At 36.3% G+C, this 21,832-nt stretch overlaps 2 protein-coding genes across 2 annotated transcripts; one reads left to right on the forward strand and one right to left on the reverse strand.

The window, feature by feature from the left end:
* Positions 1 to 6: 6 nt before the first annotated feature.
* LOC135470267 (phenylalanine--tRNA ligase alpha subunit-like) lies at positions 7 to 12,509 on the forward strand. Its single transcript, XM_064749100.1, is given in 14 exon segments — positions 7 to 68; positions 1,986 to 2,123; positions 2,823 to 2,924; positions 3,267 to 3,385; positions 3,712 to 3,804; positions 6,645 to 6,773; positions 7,152 to 7,267; positions 7,449 to 7,533; positions 7,711 to 7,795; positions 7,797 to 7,811; positions 8,909 to 9,077; positions 9,452 to 9,529; positions 10,536 to 10,650; positions 10,965 to 12,509. Coding segments are annotated over 14 exon segments (1,386 nt in total). The 5' UTR covers positions 7 to 32; the 3' UTR covers positions 11,071 to 12,509.
* A 593-nt stretch (positions 12,510 to 13,102) lies between these two features.
* LOC135470579 (protein YIPF1-like) lies at positions 13,103 to 21,780 on the reverse strand. Its single transcript, XM_064749603.1, has 9 exons — positions 21,741 to 21,780; positions 20,878 to 20,914; positions 20,053 to 20,171; positions 19,563 to 19,731; positions 18,003 to 18,116; positions 17,168 to 17,322; positions 16,476 to 16,595; positions 16,045 to 16,107; positions 13,103 to 15,240 (listed from the first exon to the last, which is right to left on the reverse strand). The coding sequence occupies exons 2-9, from the start codon at positions 20,900 to 20,902 to the stop codon at positions 14,962 to 14,964; spliced, it is 1,044 nt and encodes a 347-aa protein (XP_064605673.1). The 5' UTR covers positions 20,903 to 20,914; positions 21,741 to 21,780; the 3' UTR covers positions 13,103 to 14,961.
* Positions 21,781 to 21,832: the final 52 nt, after the last annotated feature.

Raw genomic sequence — 21,832 nt, forward strand, 5'->3', positions numbered from 1 at the left:
ATTGAGCAATACACTTGCAAGACTCAAGAGTTATGGAGAGAAACAGACCCATATATGTCAGATCGACGGTAAGGAACATTTATCGCTGTTTACATTCAGATTAAATCTTCTTAGCATAAATCGATGTTGGCCACATGTTCCTACAAATTAACTAACCTGTTCTTAGAATGACCTGACCAAAAATAGTCCATTCTGTAAGACGGCCAGGAAGTTTGACTTCCCATGATGAAGCACAAGGAAAATGGCCCATGTTCGGCACATCATTAAGCGCTGTTTGTACAAGAATACATCTCGCAAGTTCTACAGAATTATTCACACTATCTGAAAAGCTAAAAATTTTACAAATCAAACAAATACACTGTCGCTGACATTAATTTAATAATAACCACTTTACCTATGCCACGAACACCACGAGGACATTTTTTTCGGTCATGCTGTCTGTTAAAAAGGAATTCATGTGGTTTCTTGCTTCTGGGCCATCTTGGAGAATGGCAATAACACAAACTGACAAACATAAAACAATGGTATACTTTATTTCAAATAAATTAAATGTTAAGGTCTATATCCAGCAATTTCTAATGTTTACCTGCTTCAGCATTTAATTGTTGAATTCAAAAGCATGGTATGTCCATTGGCACACGCTGTGCATTAGAGAGAATAGGATCTTTATTACAACTCCTGCAAGTGTAAATCTATTCCCGAGTTAAAATGTTGTTGAAATCCACAGAAATATTTCCTCCTCGCTGGTCAAAATAACTTTGTGCTGTCATGGTGAGTCAAATTAAGTGTGAAAAATTAATTCTAAAGGTTCCATTTGCTTTGTTATCCATTTTTTCTGCCCATGGCTTGGAGACAGTCCGGATTTTGGATGAACCCAAAGGGTGTATGAGTGATCGAAAGCATCATTTTCTCTTCAGTCCTCAACAGAAATTGGCGTGTTCTGCTGTTTTAGAGTGGATTAACTTGCCCATTCCGTTTCGCAAAGTGCCTTGCGGAATGGACCTACCATGTTTTTGAATTCAATGATTAAACATTGAGGCAGATAAATATCACAAACTGTTGAAAATAGACCTCAATGTTTAATTCAATTGAACTAGGTGTACTGTACTGCAGCCACCATCTCTATAACTCTCGAACTGCTATGGTATAGGCTCCAAAATGATTATTTTTCATGAACAGATAAGATTGTCTTGAACCCTTTTGCTTCAGCAAGTTTCAGCTTAGTTAATTACAGAGACCACACAGTTGATGTCGATTTATGCTGGGGAAGATTTAATATCTTGTGAACTGTGGGGAATGTTCTTCACTGTCAATCCAACATATTTGGGGCTGTCTCTCTCCATATCTCTCACAACTGCACTTCTCGACAAGAGTTACCACACTCTGCATTAGGACAACAATACCTAGTTATACAAGTTTAGTTGATTTCTAAAGTAATAGGTAATTTCTTTTTGTATGAAATAGAACACACATATTTTTTATATAAATTTCACATTTCAGTTGCTGAAATGACTCTTATGAGCACATTCTGTGACATTTTATTATCAAGAATCATAGGTGACAGCTGCATTGCTTGTGGTATATGTAATGCCCTTTCATGCCAGTGCCAATTTATGTTCGCTTTATAATAGCAGTATTCAGTAGAGCAGGCTCACCTGTATGTCAGTTCTATTTTTAAACGCTTGTTGATGTAATGGAATGTGAAATATTATATAGTCTGGGCATCATCTGCAGCCATACGTTAAAGGCATAACTTTACATTCAGGATCTGTGAGGTTTAACTCAAATATATGCCCTGTAATAATCCAGTCAAATCAAGCAATGGAAAAGTTATTTGTAGAACAAATGTATTCAAGACTCAGTAAATGTGTCCCACATGTCGATATGATTGAAAAATTGTCAAGTACGACTTAAAACCTTAAGCATACATATGTACACAAATATACCTCTAAGACTACTTGTACTCTTGTTTCTTTGCTGAGTAGATTGTGTCTGTGGAGCAGAAGAGTAGTAACCAATGGCAGCTAACAGATGAAGGGAAATCTGTGGTAGATAATGGCAGCCATGAAGCAATTGTGTTCAACACCATACCCTCTGATGGGATGCTTCAGGGTGAACTCATGGTAAATAAGTTACTCTCACTGGCACTGTGTGCCGCTCTTCTTTTCAGCTGATTGATTTTGGTAAATCAGTAATAGACGTACCCTTATTCTTCATTCTTTTCCCATAAAGAGCAACTTTTAGTGCAATTTATGCATATTTTTAATTTGGTTTTGAAGACAAAACTACAGGTTGGACTGTCCAGTTTCAGGGCTTCAGAAGAATAATGCCTTCAGAATATGCTTGAATAAAATCCTTGCGAACATGCAAAACGGTTGAAGAATTGCAGTGGGCTACAATACTTTGAAGGTTTATTATTTGTGCTCATTTCTCCTCAGTCGAAACTATATGGCTGAAATATTGCCGTGTGGGATTAAGCCGTAATCATTCATTCATTCATTTCTACCCAGAATGTGACAATTAGACACTAATTTAAATGTTAATATAATGTTTATTACAATTGCCAGATAGCGCTGATTTCAGTTGGGTTGTTGTGGATTTCAGCTTAATCAGATTATGAGATTGCAATATATGGTCAAGATGAGAATGTGTTAATTCATGCAGCACAAATGAAGATCGCACATGTTCTTAACATGAATGAGCGGTTTATTTAACCCCAGTGTACAACATGTAAGGTAATTTTTTTGTTCCATATATTAAAGGTGCAAGGTTTGAAACAGCAACATAATTGTGGTGTTTGAACACTACCCATCTGTTTTCAGAGTTCTGTACCCAACGCTAAAATAGGATTTAGTAAAGCCATGTCAGCTGGATGGATTCGAATGGACAAGAAAGCTGAGGGCGGACCCAGGGTATTCCGGAAGGTAATCTACATATTGTCAAATTGAAACAAGTAACAATTTAGTATTTTTACTGGTAAGTTTCAGAAGTTAGGTTAAAGATGCTGGTATGGGTAATTAGAGTTCCACACTGTTAATAACATGTTTGGTTGAGCATTCAAAACATAATGTGTCAGCAGTAGAGAATCTTGGGTAAAGAGTTATTGTTTGTTTCATGCCATGACAGATGAAGCTTTTGCTTTCACTGTGGCCCTTAACCAATGTTAACACTTGGAGAGTTAAATGTTTTTTCCACACATTACTTTGTCATATCATAGTTACCTGTCTAGAGTGTTCACATTGTAATTCTGATATTTGTCTTTCCAGGTGGAGTCAATACAAGATAGCGTGAAGGAGTGTCTGGAAAAGATCCGCAGCCTCAATCTTGATGGGATAACAGATGCTCAAAAAGCTGAATTTAAGAAACGTAAACTCATCACGTCTGTGTGAGTGTTTTCTTATTGCCTGTTAATTTCATGTAAATGGCCAGCCACCAGATCAGCGTCATTGTAAAAACCAATTTATACAAGTTGAAGCTAATCAGGAATTATATTGACTGATGCTCTTAGATAAAAACATAATGTCATAGTCCAAATGTTACAACCAGTGGGAAATGTACCTGACTTTTCAAGGTTAGCTTTACAATATTATTTTCCCAGTTGTAAATTATTTACTAACAAGTATCTGCTTGTGAAGTTTGTGTTCAGAGTTTTTATTCCTAATGTTTGATATTTTGCTGATGTTTATAGGTATGCTCTTTTCTTTATTGTAGGAAAGTCAACAGCTTCTATGTCACTAAAGGTGAAGGCTTCACCTTGGATATTGAAAAACTAGAGGCTGATCTAACAGCTGAAATGATGGCCAAGTGAGTTTCTTCATCTTTTGTTTTGCTTTAGCTGACATTTTTGAAAACTACTGATTTCATTTCCATTAAAGAGTGATTCATTTGAAGAGCCACTTTCAGGTTCTTGCCTTTGTCTTTATTGTAGTAAAATACATAATGAAGGAAGGCATTGTGCTGATAACTTTGCAAGGTCAACAAAAGAAATAGATCGATATATCTTCTGGCTCGACATTTTAACAAGTTGGGGACAGCTTTATCAATAGAATTATTAGGCAAATAACTGCAGAGGGTTAGCCCAGGAGCCTCTCGTCTAAGCGGTCGCTGTAAGCTCAAGTCGAGCTCATGCTGGCTTTTTCTCTGGCTGTACAAGGGAAGGTTTTGGAGCAACCTGCGTATGGTTGTAGCTCGGCTCGGTTTCCTCCCACCATAATGTTGGCCGCCGTAGTATAAGCGAAATATTCTTGAGTACGGCATAAAACACCAATCAGATAAATAAATAAACAAAAAGCTGCCATGTAGTTGCTTGTTACATCTTAAACAGTGAGCTTTAGCACAAATGTACAATGTAAAGCTCTATTTGCAATTACTGTTAGAGACTGAGTCAATGCGTTGTTTTATAACCTGATTTTTGGGGTTGTGATTTCAGTGTTCAAAGTTATATAAAATTGTATTGTCCAAGGGACTAGTTCTTTGCATTGTAAACATTTGCTGTTCACTGTTTTCATATTTCTTGTACAATACTATTATGGTACCGTAAATCACATAGAGATTAGCCGAAATTTTCTCGCCGTGAAGTTTGGCTGATTTGAGTTGCCGGAGGAGATGACAGGGGAGAATGATCAGCCTCAGCTGTGCAGTAACCCCACTGCGGTCTGGCTGCTGGCCCTCGCCACATGGGGCAAACTCCCCAGGCATGGACTGGGAGACAAGTGTTTATACACCCACTAGTAAATCTAGACTCTCGTTGAAATGTTGCTGGTTGTGCGTAACAGTGTCATATGGTCTACCGGTCGTCGAAATTTTGTTTTGTGAAATAACTTGCGGAAGATGATATAAAATTTCCCCCATCCCCCGTCAGTTACTTCCACATAGTCTGACTTGGGGGTGATTTCCCAACCAGTCACAGCTTTGTTTTTGCTCATGAATTAAAGTGAATAAACCTGTATATTCCAAAAATGTCCACGCTTAACATGCTACTTGACGTAGTACTTCTCAGGTTAGGCTGAATTTGTGGGTTACACTTGCTGGCCTGAATTTAATGGTCAAAAGCTTAATTGTTCAGGTGGGAGTTGCCCGATGATAGCATTATTGTCTGATCACAGCCCTGTAAATAAATTTAACAAATCGGCATACAAAGGTATTTCAGCAATATAGGCCTGACTGATAAATATCAGGCATAAATCTCTTGCAAAATAGATTTAAAGTCGTGTGTTGTTTCATTACAATCGAAACTCTCTTCCATTTCAGAAGAGTTCTATTTTCCCGCCTTATCAAATAGGGTATCTTCATTTCAACACAGAAAACACATTTCGGCAAAGTTTCTGAAACTAGATATAACCGTATGTTCTAACCTCCTTCTCGCATTGTTGTGACAGCCCATTGCCATGCACAGGAGTGAGAACTTAGAATCACGTTCGTGTAAATGTCTACAGGTAACTGACATCTTACCAATTTCAACACCAACCAATTATGTGCATTTATTTTCACTGACCCGTCCCTTGGAATATTCACAATTTTGAAATCTCCCGCTGTATAGACTAGCAGTACATTAATTTACATATAGCCAGGTGCCCAGTGAAATGCATTTACAGTAATTTCCGTGACGACTTTACTACTAAACCATTTCAGTAAAGCCATGTAGTCATGCATTGCAGTGATTTACACAACAGTCGTAACCCATTTACAGCAAGTAGAATTAAAAACATTTTCCGAAGCAGCAGGTGGTCCAATTTGGGTCTCTGCTGTGATTGATGGGTCTCCTGAAGTATGTTGAAACTTCAAAAACTAACCCCAGAGCTGTGTGAAAGGCTGGGATTAGCCATGATATCAATACAACTCAGCTGTTTATATCTGAATACTCAACAGGTTATAGTTTGGCGCCTACTCCTCTATAATTTCCATATAATCAGTGCTATTGTTAGGTCATCAAGGCCTACACTGGTAAGGTGTGATCATGAGTTCTGATTCAAGCTAACTGTGTGAAAATGGATTTTCTTATTCCAGTAAGGGCAAACCTGTAAAGCTGGACCTAATCGCGGTAAATCTGAACAGTGAAGTGTTGTATTTGTATTTGTAAATTAGCTTCTAAAGTGCACACAGGTATTTATTTACTTTAGACACATATTCATTGTTCGGTGATGTTTTGAAAGACCTGCAAGCTTATCAATGTAGGCCTGTTTGTTACCGGTTCAGTGTCTAACCTCAATCCGCCTTGTTGTGGCATGACATTCTCTTGCAGACCATACGTGAAACCTGCATTCTGGTAGAAGATATGTAGAGATAATACTTGTGCTAACATTTTGTTGCTTACTGAAGCGCTTTGGCAAGACGACTTCTGGCAGTAGCGATTCGTAGCGATTCTACTAGAGCTAACAGTTGCATGTTCAGTGAAGCGTGAACACGTTTACAGGTCTTGTCACAGGAATGTACAGTCCTGTGAACACCCTCCTCAGGCCCCCGCGGACCCCCAGCTGTGTCCAACAACCAAGAATCAGCAACAAGACAATAGGAAATATGGGATACACTTTTTAAAATTATCAGCTAAACTCTATGTGATTTACTGTACATGTATAAATTTAACATGTGAATAAGATATTGTTCATCTAGTAAGGTTTATAGTTTGTTGCTTTTTCACTTAACAGTGGATCATGGAAGAAGAAAACTTTCAAACCATACAACTTTAAAGCTCTAGGAATCATGCCACCATCAGGACATCTGCACCCGTTGCTCAAAGTGCGTGCTCAGTACAGACAGATTTTTTTAGAAATGGGGTAAGAATTAAAGTGATAATTCATAAACAAAACCAGTGATAGCTGGAATCCAGATAGTAAGCTCTGTGGTTTAAGAAAGTTCATTGCTTATGTTAGGCCATTAATCTTTCTAATTATGAAAATTGCTTTATTATTGACTTTCAGAAAGGTAGATCTATAAAATATTAAACATTTGAAGATAAAAAGCTGGCGTAAATTCCCAGTGGTTTCTAGGTATTTATGGCATTTCAGGGTGACAAGAAACTAATGGCAATTCACAGACAGAATATTTGGTTTAACTTAAATGCAAATATGACTTCATTTATCATGTTGGGTGCAAATATCTGTGATACAGATCTTAAAATTTGTTCTCCAATATTCACTCTAAAATCTTTGCAGGTTTGCGGAAATGCCAACAAATAACTTCATTGAATGCAGCTTCTGGAACTTTGATTCCCTCTTCCAGCCACAACAACATCCAGCCAGAGATGCTCACGACACCTTCTTCATATCAGGTACTGCTGTGTTGCTGGTTGTCAGTGGTTTAAAAATATGTAACACAAATTAAAACCTTAAACCAGTGAGGTTTAAATTGAAATCTTCTTCGATCTGTAACTTGGATTTACAAATGAGATAATTGGTAATGTTTTAATTGGTCTTACACTTTTAGATCAATTTTGTTCCTATTTTTTCCAGACCCAGCCAATGCACATGATTTCCCTAAAGATTACTTAGAGAGGGTGAAGAAGACACATTCTGAAGGAGGATATGGATCTCAGGGGTAGGACTGGCTCTTTGACAAAATAAAGATGTCACATAACCTAAATTGCAAGAGGTGTTCGTGTCAAAGTAAGTCTCTGGGCTGATCTCTCACTGCTTGACCTTTCTCTGGCCTTAAATACAATAAAAATGTACTTGTCTTTCGTCTGTCTTTGATGGGTTATACTAATTGTTTCAGGTACAAATACGACTGGAAAATAGAAGAAGCTCAGAAAAACATATTGCGAACTCACACCACAGCTGTCAGTGCTAGAATGCTGTATAAAATTAGCACAACAGGTAAATATAAAGATGAATTGCTTGTAGTTGTGGAATGCCAGTATGTTCGAATATTTGCTGTGGTTTTATCCCCAAAACATTCTAAGATCTAAGTTGAGAGAATCTTAAGAATAACTAAAACCTAGCTAGGTGTACAATATTTTGATCCATGGGAGGGGGAATTCTGAAAATCCCTGATGTATAATCAAAGTAAGTTTTGAGGTGTTCCCTGTGATGCCTCTATGTGGTAAAGGAGAAGAAAACTTAAAAACATGACACTATAGGCTGAAAAGAGTACATTTTTTTCTATCTGGTGGTGCTTGCTGCATAATTTTGTGATTTTTCTTGCCATAGATGTAAAGCGTGAAAACATCAAAGCTGGCATAAATCGTTGAGTCCATTGCGTCTTCCATCTTTAACACCCTGTAATTTATGCTGGGGGTGTGCTGCCCCTCAGTCATTGAGAATCATTAAAACTGCCGACTTGCTTGTGTAAACTCGAAACGTACGTCCAACATTCCGGTTTTCCGATCGTCAAGCGGAAAACGAACTGGACTGTTCGCTACTTTCTGGGAAGAAGAGTTCTACCGGAAATGTACGAATTGCACTTCGGCAGTTTCCAACGGCAATTCTCCTCGTAACACAGAAGACTTCAGGACTAGTTCTAAGGCAAAATGGAGACGCCCATGGATTTTGACGCTGCCTTTATTTATAATTTATGAACTTGAGGTACATATTAGAATGTTTTTTTAGGGCATGCACCTGCAAGGAAACGCATACTCTTTTCAATGGTATTTGATTGATATTTAAATTTTCTTCTCCTTTAAGGTATTGAAACTGAAAGTTACTAGGAACAAACTGGCTTTGGAGTGCAAAAACAATGGCGATGTTTACCTGAAGAGAAAGTGAAGCTGTTTAAACTAAAATGTAATTGTGGGACAATGGTTTGGTTGGAAGATAGAGGGTTCTGTTCTTATATTTGAATGAGCATGTGTTCTTAAGGAATTTGTAGTCTAGGTATCCACAATACATATTGATTAAACAAATACCAGCTAAGAAGATATAAATGATTATGTTGTCAACATTGTTTGATGGATTAACTTTATTTTAACTTGTAGAAAAAATTCACACCTGTGAAATATTTCTCCATTGATCGAGTGTTCCGAAATGAGACGCTAGATGCTACCCATTTAGCAGAATTTCACCAGATTGAGGGAGTTGTAGCTGATTATGGCCTTACACTGGGGGACCTAATGGGCATCATATATGAATTCTTCAAGAAGCTAGGTACATGCATGACAAACTTAATTAAGATTCCCTTTAAGGCAGCAAACTCAGATTCTTTCAGATTCTGAAGTACGTTTTCAGCTGATTGCCATTCAAGATGTACTCCTTGGAACCATGTTCAGTTCTCTAATTAAACCCCTTGAATTATAACTTGCATTTAAAAGACCAAAATGTCAAAACATTAAAGCTTTGTTACAAATTGTCATGTTCTTGTTGCTCCACTACTTTAATTCACTCAGCCATGTTTTTTGTATGTCTTTTCCATACACTATCCTTCAAAATACATAATTATATAAAGCAAAGCATGAATAGCACTATAAGTAATATGCGATATAGCACTGTATTTTTGACATTTTGTTTTTTACTTCCCCCAGGTATAACACAGCTACGTTTCAAACCAGCATATAACCCCTACACAGAACCAAGCATGGAGATTTTCAGCTTCCACAAGGGTAGACTATTTGTCATTCATCTATGTTATTTAATACCAGTGTTTACCTTAATTAAGGAATATATATCTAATGTACACCCTCACCTTATGTTTTTTAATATTGACATGGTTTGTTCAGTACCATCACAATTATTGTCAACTTACATGTTGAAACAAAATGTTGGTAGAATAGATATGTGGGGTTTTGGAAGAAAAATGGTCACAATATAAATTGTTCCTGTAAATTAATGTTTGATGTAGAATTATATCCAATGTTTTATTTCAGTTCTACATGTATGTGTCTTCATTTTATGTCAATGGTACAGTGTGCAGTCACGTGACATTCAGTGCTGAGTACAATGACGTGCGAGTATAATATTAAAGGTATACAGGGTGTATCTGAAAATGAAATCCTGAATTTGAAAAAGTGCGATAAACAAGTCAGGGTTTTATTCTAATATTCTATGATGCATCAAGAATCTTCCTTCTGATATCAGTAGGTGAAATATGAAATGTTTGCACCTGCCTGCTGGAGTAGCTAGGAAACAATGGCAGAGAAGGATAACATTGAAAGGCATGGGGAAATGCATAAAAACAGACAAATGTTAAGAGATATATGCCTGATATTAACTGAAAGTGATGCTATGGTTGAAAACAGAACAATTTCCACATCATACATGTACTTAAATTGTGAACAGTCAACGAAGTGTAGATTTGGTCTTCTGTCGCTGTCAAGCAGAGTTTTGTATTTACTTTCAAGTTATTTAGACAACACCTTCATGTCTGTAGGAAAATGGCCTGTAGGTACATCTATATTTGCCACTCCTAGGCTTTCAGTGGTTTCAGATAATCTTTTTACAATATTCATATTCTGGGCTTTGTAGAGGATGCTGATATGTGTACATGTATGTATGGGTGAGGTCCACAAACCATATTTCCCAATCAAGCTTATGTATGTAGTGCACTATATCATAGTGTGAAACAATTTGAGTAACTGAATCTTCATGCATCGTCTTGTTTTTCCTCAGGTCTTAAAAAGTGGGTGGAGATTGGAAACTCAGGCGTTTTCCGACCAGAAATGCTCTTACCTATGGGATTACCAGAAGATGTTTCTGTCATTGCCTGGGGTCTTTCATTAGAAAGGTAAATCTTGTCTTGTGAAAGTTGCAAATTTTTTGTATAGCCACTTTATTTATTAAAAGCAGTAATTATAGAAATGCATGAGTTGCTGTACATGAAACAGAGTACCAGTTGTCACATGTTGTTGTTGCATTAGTTAAATTGACTTTGCCACATGTTTTTTTCTATATCTTTATCCATATAACACTAAACCTAGGAAATTTTCGTACAGATGCTTGTAAAAAAACAGTCAAAATAGAAATATAGTCAAGTAGTTGTTTATGGAACATATCACAAGAGTTAATCAGTCTCTGTCCCTTTTTTTTTTTCTCTTCCAGGCCCACAATGATCAAATATGGCATAGACAATATCCGAGACCTAATTGGACCCAAGGTTAACCTTCAGATGGTGTATGACAATCCCATATGCCGACTTGACAAATGATTAAAATTACATGAAGAGCTAAATTTATACCACATAATTTATTGATGTCTGGAGAGGGCAAGTGCAAACTGGGACCAGTCATTTGAAACTGCAAGATTATGACCTTTTGGAAGAATGGCAAGATTAATTGTCAACATATGTACAGCTCCTTTGTTAATGGATTATATCATAAGTATATTATGCTGTTGCTATGTGCTTTGCATGAGTATCTTAAATCAAACTGCTGAAGATAATAAGATACTTGCAACTTAGGGAATACTACACACACTGCATTTTATAATAAGTCCTTAACAGACAGACCTACATGTGTAGTAAATAAAGAACATTGTCTAACCTCTGAATAGCCAAAGTTCTGGATTCAGCTCTTCAAAATTATATTGTCATGACAACTGGTCAGAGGTTTAATGCAATTTTAGGTCCCTGTGATTGCCCATATAGAGTTATGTCCACTTCTCAGCTCAAATCAAATAACATTCACAGGTTTTGATAATACAAATCCACCTGTTCAAGTGTCAGTAGAATTTCGATAATTGTTTTAGCAATATGTTCTCTTCTACATGGACCTCTGGATTTGAATCTTGTTCCACTTCTACAAATTCTAGTCCGTGGCAGGTCAAATCATTATTTCCTGCGTATTAGAGTTTTTCAGCCATTTTGCTTTTAACTACCCTAATTCTTCTAAAATTTGGGACAAACCCCCACTTTACTCATAAAATTTAGGACAGATATTAGTAGTGGTGAAAGTAGAATATTACATTTCTTTACCAGCCTTTTGGAAAAGTAAAGATGATTGTTATTCATTAGATGGTTTATAAACCATGTCAGAAAAAAGAACCTCAGTATTCCTGCTAGAATTTATATATATATATATATTGGCTGAAATGAGCAGACCAGGTGTCCGAAATTTTAGAAGGAATAGGGTACTGCTTTGTGGTGTTGATAGTCCAATAGTGTCTTTCAAAATTTTAGGTGCAGAAGAGTGTTCAAGGGCAGATTCTATAACTAACTTTAGTTGCAAACAAATATAAATCAAAAACATAATCTTCATAATGTAGTTGCTGTTAGATGACTAAAACTGTTTCATCATGCTTTAACCAAGGTCGTCTTCTGCTGTTCTGATAGAGACTTGAGGGATAATAAAGACTGATACAAGTTTGTTAGTGTCTATACTTCCTCAGGGTGCTGGCTTTTGAGTGACAAACCCCTACTTCGCACACCATGTGCAAGTAAGTGATAGGTGTTGCCTACATACACTAATGTCGGCTGTATGTGAATTTCATCTATTTGAATGTAGAAAATAAAACCACTTTGTATATACATGTAATAGAGTGAATACATGTGTTTTTACTGAATCAAAAAATAATTGCTTGTTATGGTCAAACTGGCACAGTATCTGCTTCCACAAAATGTTGTGGATCATTGTTCCTGTAAAAGGCATTTTGAAACATTTTACTTATTGTAGTTTCATATCAGCTTATGCGGACTTTCTTGCCGTACGGGGAAGGTCTGCAAGCAATCTGCAGATGATTATGGCGTAAGACACAAATCAAATATATAAATCTTGTCATTCATTAACATTTATATGGTCTTGTAAAAGTAGGCCCTGGAGTGGGGTGGGAAAAATTAGTTTTGCAGTGAAGCAGCGCTATAACCTAAATGTTGGCAATGTGACTGACCGGCTGTATGGAGATACCATTATGATATGACCAACACAATTGATGTTGAAAGCTACATTAAAACCTATACAAGATTACAAGGTGGCATGTCTGGCGTCATATTACCGGCCTCAAGTGAAACCGCACTACTGCCTAAAGGTTAGTGTTGTAATTCACCTTCTACAAGGAGCTATTGCATGACCATCTACTCGATATGGCTAAAATATTGCCGATGTGGCGTTAAGCCATAATCATTCACTGATTCATCGCATTAAGAAAATAATGCTAAAAGAAATTATTCCTGAGAGTTAGAGCCTAAGCAGCCCTGGAAGTTCTCAGATTTATGACCTCTGAAGACTTTTAGGCCTATAAAAGTATATACCCTACTTCTTCTAAAATTTGGTACACGTAGTGGTGTTGAAAGTAGAATATTACATTTCTTTAACTGCCATTGGAAAAGTAAAAGATATGAGTGCATGTAAGTTGTTCACTAGATGGTCTAACCGTGTGAGAAAAAAGAAACTCGATATTTCTTCTAGAATTACATATTTATTGGCTAACATGAAAGATCAGGTGTCCCAAATTTTAGAAGAAATAAGGTATAAACAGATGTAAATGGAGCATAATAAAAGGTGAAACTCTTTTTGGCCTGAACCCCCTCCTGGTCACAGGACTATATGGTGAACAATAATGGGCAGGGTAATAAATTCATCTTACTGTACAGAATAAGTAAACACATTAGTCCAATCACATCTGATGACATTGCCATTTATTTAATCATTCTTAATAACACATCCTGTGTAAGGCCCATCAATATACATTGTATAAACCTTGTTCATATGTTACAAAATAAAAGTCAGCGCCTAATAACAAAACAATAGATATAAATATTTCCTCATGGGATCTTTACATTATACATATATATATGACACAATTTTGTACATGCTACTATGAGTTAAGTCCTAACATGCAACATTCACTGAAAAACAAAATTAAATTTAAATCAAAACTTAATGTACTTACAGTGACAAAATTTCCTTAAAGGTTAGGAAACATGGGCCAACAAAAAAAAAAAAAAGACTTCCCTCTGAACAAAATACATGCAATAATAAAATTTTTGCACATGAAACTATGATTGATAAAGTAATGGCATGGCTTTTGGAATTGTTCAGCTTGTCTAGTAAATTAGTTTCCAATTTCTTTAAAAAGTACAGATCAGATCTACAAAGAAAGTTAGTTAAGGTTAGTTATACATGGCTATAAAGCATACATGCTGGCAAAAGAAGTCAATATGATTTGATTTACAAAGATTATACTTCAACAAAAAAAAAAAAAAAACAAGATCAGCTTTGTACCACAGTACAAATGCTTGAACTACTCAAATGTGCAAATAGCATTCAGATACACAGTAGGAAAAATGTGGTTTCCAAAATTGTTTACACGATTCATCTGGGAAGATTAGTACAATTGTATTCCTGTACATCACTAGCGTTAGAAACTTGGTACGCTTAAGAATGTATATGCACGCTGATAAATATATACACATGTATGCAGCATTAAATTACATCAAAAAAAAAACATAAATAGATTACAAGTACATGATTATAAGTAGTGCACCTTAATCTGGCTGCATTAATTTTTAACAAAAGTTCTTCGTACAAAACAATGTTTTTGTAGATGATTCATGTGCTCATCACAGTCTTCACCCGAAGTTAAATTTTCTTGGTCTCACAATACCAATGTCGTAAAGAAACCACACCCAATTTGGATGTGAACATTTCATTTACGCCTGCCTCTCTTAAGGTTGCCTGAAATTCTCAGTTATAAAGTGGCTTCAAACTGCTGTGCCATACTTTTTCATTTTCAATACTTCTTTAGAGACCCATGTATAGAAAGTGTTAAAGACCGTTGTAATGTTTCGTGCCATGCTGATGAATTTTCACTTTACATGGATAATATGGCAGTTATATTGGTAGAGAATTCCACCAGGCCTTGAGAACAAAAAACCCAACAAAAAGTACCAGCTGAGCTAGTGAGTGTTCAACTGAAGTACATGTATATGCAGTCCTTGCCCAATTCAGTTTTAAGCATGTATATATATATATGTTGTTTAAGTCCAGAATACACATAAATAAAAGAAAATCACCACCCACTATGCCAGACATAATTATACATTTACTTCTGAGCAAGTCAATGTTCACATATCAAAAATGCGATCATAAAGAAAGAAACACTCTCAGCTTTTAAGCATTTGTCTATTTGATGACTTTAGCAAGGGTTTGGAATTTACACTGTCTGAACTGGCAGACTTCTTTTTAACTTTGGCCGATGTATCCTGGGCATTGGCCTTGGACATGGCTCTATCTTTCTCAGATGCAGTTTTAGTTGATTGGGTATGTTCCTCATCCTGGGCATTGTTATGAAGTTTTGAGGGTGCCATGGTGACAACAGATGATATATTGGTACCAACTGTTACTGCACCCCCTTTCATGGAGGACACTTGGAAGAAATAAAACTGAAAAAAGATAGATTTATTTTATAGAAAAGACAAGGAAGCTGAAGAATTTTGCATGTCTATAGTTCAAAAATACTGTATTGTTTTTTTTTCTTCTTTTTTTGTTGCTTGTCAAAATAGAAGCAATAATAATTATTTTTTTAAATACTAATTCTTCAAACTTTTCAAAGGCAAGAACTTTTTTCAAGCATATTCTGAAGGCAATACTGGGTGTAGACTAATAAAATATACTTTTGTGAAGCCCTGAAATCCCACCAATGTGGTTTTGTCTCCAAAATGAAATTAAAAATGTGCATAAATTGCACTCAAAATTGCCCTTTCATATGAGAGAAGGTTGAGGAATTATGGTAGCTACACATGAATCATGTATTTAATTTATTTATTTGACTGTTGTTTTATTCAATGCTCCAGAATTCTTCACTTATATGACGACAGTCAAGTTAGAGAAGAATGGAGGGCCTGGGATAAACCACCAACCTTTGGAAAGTTACTGACAAACTTTTCCACATGATATACTCATATACACACCATATTGGTCAATGATAAGTGGTGGCCTTTAACAAACAATAAATCAGGCACACAAGTGTGAACCATTTGATCTACAATGGCTGCTCCATTTATAACTTTCCAAAACTGTGAAGTTGATCACATTTATCTCACAGATGATATAAATGTATACTAGTTAGTATTTAATAGAACTTGTTATAATCACTGTCTTTTTCTTATTTACAGTCATGAATTCTCAAACTCTTCAACAGGGGCCTTTACAGATTCTTCTATGTATTAAGAAAAAGAAAGACTAACCAGAAAGCCAGCAGCCAGCAAAGCATGAATAATAAAAATCCCAATCATAATTCCCACAGCCACCTGAAACACAATTATGTTCACAAATACTGTATTTTATTTTACCACATACATTTGTGCATGTTGGACTATTATGTAACAGTTTACATGTTATCTGAACCATTAAATATCCATGCTATTAAATGGTATCAAATGAATGCCAAAACGAACACTGTGTATACCTATCTGAGTATAAAGATTCTTTTCAAGAAAAAAATAAAAATGTAACCTTTATTATTTAGAAAGAGGGGTAAAGCAGTGATAAACGGTCACAGAAATCTTTTCTGATGTGCCTGGTAGCTATCAATCAAATTTTACTCTGAAACTCTCCTTTGAACCTCTATGGTAGAGACAGAATACAAGAATCCAGTGAGAGAGAGACCGAGGTTTACCTTTTTGTTGTCTTCCCGTACAGCAGGCCAGAAGGTGAGGAGGAGGACACCCCCAGAGAGACACGTGCCCACTATCACCAATATCCACTGAAGCACAGGAACATGGATCACCCACAGGATCTGCACACAAAAACACACAGAGAATGATCAGTCAAGACATGAGCTAGCCAAGAATAGGTAGAAGGACAAAGACCATGTCCTGCACTAAATAGTGCTTTTGACAGGGTGCCACTCTTCGGGTACAAACTGTCAACCAAATAACATTGCAACTTTTTTAAATCATGTGAATAGCTGAAAGATTTGCCATCATGTCTTGCAACAACTTTAAAATTTCCAGACTTGATGTGCAATTTCCTTTAACAACTTCAACCCATCAATAATACTACAATGAACATGTACTTTGAAGAGATACCACAATTCTTCAACATATGCATGTGTAAAATGAGGACATCTTATTTTATGTACTTTAATAATTGATTACAAGGGTACTTTTACATTAGCGAAAATGATCAGCAAAAAAAAAAACTTGGGTTACTATGAATGACCTAAAATTTCATCCGTGGGTAAGATTTAGGTTATTTTAAGAGCTACTGAAAAGAGCAGAGAAAGCTCTTATTTCCAGCTCAGAAAAAACCTGAAGAAATGTGTAACAGATCATTGTTTTGGCTGCTAAGCAGTCCCGATAGACTTACCGAAATGGGGATGTAAATGGCCAATGAATACCCATATACACAGATAATCTCCAAGAAGCTGTAACCTGCTTGGCTACCACGCCACCACAACACCCCGAACAAGGCCGTTGGTATGAGCCACCAGTAGCAGTAAATAGCTGTGGCAGCAATTGTGACTGAAGAAAAAGAGATGGCCATGAGTGTCTAGGGTGTAAATAATAAAAACAATCTTCATATTTTGTAACAGTCTGCAGTCACCAAAAGATGTCCTTCCCATAGTTGATGTACATTTTTATACATTCTGCACAAGCCTCTGATTTTAAGGAGGGTGAACAAGTTTAAAGAAAACACTGACACGAAGTATGCCCTATGTCACAGACATTAAATCAGTTTTTTCTCCTTAATTCACACAGACTGCTAGGCCTCTACATTCGAATCATAAAGCTATACAACGCAATTGTTGAATGCACCTTGAAACAACCTATCTGATGACAATGATTAATAATTTGGCATCACTAGACCCCAAAAACTGATGTTATAAAAGCATAAAATTTACTGCATCTGTTCATTACTTTACCTTCAACACAAAGGGCCTTCATAATGATGTAACATGTATAGAATCATGTTTACATGTTTATTGGATAAAAGAAGCATGCAGGTGTATTTCCTGTATCTACAAAGTAAAGCCCATAATTATTTAAATGAACGATGTAATTCTCATTTTGTAAAATTGCCATTGTATAGTTTTGAGGATTTTTTCCTACAAGCATCTATTCAATCATAGCTTAGCAATCATTCATTTATTCCAGGTATGACAGATTTCTAACTGGAAGATGATGAGACTGGCAAAGCTTACCTTTGTTGAATTCATAATTCCAATGGTAACCCTTGCCTGCTGTTTGTAAGTAATTAGACAGATTGCCAGCAATGGCCGTGGTGAAGACAAGAGTAGCACAAATCCAGAATGGACCTGGCAAGGGAAAGGCAGACAAAACCAAAATACTAGCAGCTTAAATGGGTCCATGTTCACATTATACATGAAAAATCTTAGGACATACATGTATCTTGCATTATATCATAATTACAGTAAATTTTCAATTTGGTAGGTCATGTTTACAACATTTCCTGCAAAAATATGCAGTAATGTACTGATTAAATATTTCATCATTTCATCAATTTTATCGTCTAGTAAAATATTAATAAGACACAGAGAACACAAATTTTTGATGATACCAAATGACAAAGTAAAAATCTGACAACTGGTTAAAATGAATGTTGGTTTAATATAAACTCTTGGATCTCAATTCCAGATTGCCTGTCTGTGATGTACATCCTTGCAAGAGATCATCACTAATTATGATAAGACCCCTCAGTCCTTTAGAAGATGATCTTTCGCTACAAGACGGAAAATCAATCCCTTGAGGTGCAGAAGTGAAGTGCCCTTTTCATTGCAGAAAAACAGGAAAAACTTACTGAACCCCAAAGTACAAGTACTTTACTTGTTAAGAACTGAATCATACTTTTGGCTTTCTCAAAAGACAAAAGTAAGGTCAAAACCGGATCTTGCCAGCTTAAGGCCTTTTTGTAGGGGAATTCCTATCATATTAAAAATACGATTACATGAACCAAAACTATTTGTGTATATTATATCAACTTAGGCTGTTGTAAATTATTCCAACGTACCATGTTGGTTCACACAATCATATATTTTTTTTTAAATAAAAAATAATCAAATATTTACTAAGGCCTTGCAACATAATAATTTATCACTTTCAGGGTGTTGTGTCCCATGGCCTAGAGGTAACATGCATGGCGTCCAATTCAACTTGCGCATGAGGTCAGAAGTTTGATTTCTAGGATTGTTTTTTTGTCTGTGTAAAGCTACAGAGAACATGATTTAACCACATAAAATAATGCTTCTGTTTGTTTTCCAATTCAATGTGTCAAGTGATCGGTGTCAGCATATCGTAAACTTACACTGTCGCACAAGCACCTACATGCAATTATCAGTTGAGGGCCCAATCATATATTCACAATAGTACTCGTAAGACAAATCTCGTTCCAAAAACCACTTCTTATAAATCGGATCGTCTGACAGGAGAAACATTATCCCATATACCAGTGTGTGTATTTACAAAGGCATACACACAGTACGTCCATGGATAGAAACTAATATTTTTTTAGCTGGCCTATTTCATGGACTACACCTGTTATATGCACATAACAACTTCAAGTGAACACCAGGGAAACCCACGTGTCAATCCTCAGATGATCTTTCACGGCGAGCAGGTTGATAATCAGCCTGAACGACAAGGGGACGATTTACCATCTGAATGTAGTTGCAACACGTCTTTTGTATTTGCAGGATAAACATCAGACTTGTAGCCCACCTTAGACCATTAATCTATATATTTACCATATAGATCCGGATTTGGTCGAATTTTGGATCTGAGAAAGTTTCTTTTAGGTAGAGGGAGCATGGAACCTAAGATCCTGTGCAGAACTTCTCTGGTGTCAACATCAAAGAACTCTTGGTAGTAGTCAAAACTCCAGAATGATGGTGGTTTCTTTTCACCCTCAAGTAACTGAAGACAACAGATGTAAGAGTTCATAAATACACTGATACCATAAGAGATACTAAATCCATATGCAGTGTACATGCATAGTATAGAAAAAGCTGGCCTAAAATCACTGAATCACTAACATTCGCATTACCTCTACCTCCCATCTCATTACAAAATTGGCCACTTGGGCTCCACTGTCTTCAAACATGTCGAAGTAAAATTTGACATCCTTTTTGCAACAAAAAACTGTTTTGCATTATAAACTGCACTAATAACTTGAACTTGTTGAATTAGTTCAAGATAAATGAGCATAGGTGAATATCTCCCATAAAAGCAACTTACTTCCACTTTGTCCCCCTCCTCATCATCTGAACCTGCATTGTGAGGAAAGTCTGTGAAGGTGTGTGTTTGAGACTTGCCTTTCAACTCCCCTCCATCTGCTTCCAAGTCATGAGGTATGTCTGTAATTTAGGCACAACAATGGTTATAAATCCATTCTATCCTTCATTTATTATTGAAACAAAGAGCAAATTTTAATGCATTTATCTGTGCACTCACTTTGTCATTATATGAGCGTATAATTCAACAAAATGGTCCATGATCTGTTATATCTTTAAAACATTCTTGTAGTGTAGCTTGTGACATTAAAAAAAAACAAACAAATCATCATGTCCAGTGATCATTACAACCTGGTGTTCAGTTTTTGTGGAGTTCCACACCCAGAGTAATCCAGCAACACCCAAGTTCACTAGGGTTTTCCTAATGTGAGTTGCAACAGATATATTTAAGTCACATATAATGATACAGATTGATAAATAATTATCTAACACAGCTGTGTTAACATAAAGACAAGAAGAGCTCTTTCTTGAGCAAACCTTTTTGTCTGAATATATGTATGAAGGCATTTCCTTGCATGTGTACTTCGGATGCCTTCAGCACACACTCCATAGCATTTCTGGATACACTCAAACTACATTATATTTATGCAGCTCCAAGTAAACAAACTACTATAAAGATTGCCCATCGAGCTGGACTCGAACTTAGTACATTCTAAATAGTCACTGTCAGGTTAAAGGGTACTACAAGAATGGGTTCAGTGATTCAGCATAAATTGAGACATATGATAACAATATGTGTACAGTACAACCAGATATAATATACACTCACCTTGAAATGCCAGTTCATCTACCATCTTACTGTGTTCCTATAATGTGTAAGAAATACATATGTAGCAAGTTAAGAGTAACGATAAGATCACAACTAAACTTTTAATGACATTGTGGTGTGTATTGATGAAGTTCAAGGTAAATTGTTCTTGCACTGAAACTATGGATAACTAACAGATTCTTTAAAGTTTATTTCTTTATTTACAATATACTTGACTGGTGTTTTACACCATGCTCAACAATACTTTAGAAAGACATTGACCAGCATTATGGTGAGAGAAATTTAGCAGAGCCCGGGGAACCCATCATCATCTGCAGGTTGCTGTCAGACCTTCCTACGTACGAGGTTGGAGAGGAAGCCAGCACAAGATGGACGTGGGCTCACAGAGACCGCATTGGTGAAAGGTTCCTGGGTCATTTTGCTGCGCTAGCACGCTAACCTCTTGGTCACGCAACCTCCATCTTTAAAACTGAGGGTAAAACTTAAGATGTTGGGCTAATTCACTTCTGTGACTTCAGGCAGTTTGATTATCTTGCAATCAAATTTGGATATCTACATTATTTCAGAACACCTTGCCTTGTATTACTATAATTCGGTTACACGTAAAATTCAAGGGAGAAAAATGTGATCTGCTAACTGTAAATTTATGTTTTCACACATAAATGCGGCTTTTACTGTGGACATCGTAAACTAGTCATTGAGTAATACCTCATTGTTGTAGTGTTAACTCTGAGTCATTAGTTTCAATCCCAAAATAGATGAGTTAACCTACAAAGACAATGCACACACGTTTAAAAGACAGTCTCTTTCATGGCTAAAATTTGTCTCAGGGTGACATTGCAGAGCACAAGAGTTATTCTTACATCTGTAGTGCCATCCTCCACGTCAGCCAGTGTTGGTTTCTCCGACATTTTCACAAACTGCTATCGCTTACCTCCCCTTTGTACCACTCTCC

This window comes from Liolophura sinensis, chromosome 7 (genome assembly GCF_032854445.1).
Source record: "Liolophura sinensis isolate JHLJ2023 chromosome 7, CUHK_Ljap_v2, whole genome shotgun sequence".
Taxonomy (NCBI): domain Eukaryota; kingdom Metazoa; phylum Mollusca; class Polyplacophora; order Chitonida; family Chitonidae; genus Liolophura; species Liolophura sinensis.

Excerpts from the sequence above, each read along its gene's own strand:
- LOC135470579 (XM_064749603.1), bottom strand. The coding sequence starts at position 20,902 with ATGGTAGATGAACTGGCATTTCAAG. Across the intron at positions 20,172-20,877 it reads AGATGAACTGGCATTTCAAG|ACATACCTCATGACTTGGAA; the intron begins GTGAGTGTATAT and ends CCTAAATTACAG. Across the intron at positions 17,323-18,002 it reads GAATTATGAATTCAACAAAG|TCACAATTGCTGCCACAGCT; the intron begins GTAAGCTTTGCC and ends CTTTTTCTTCAG.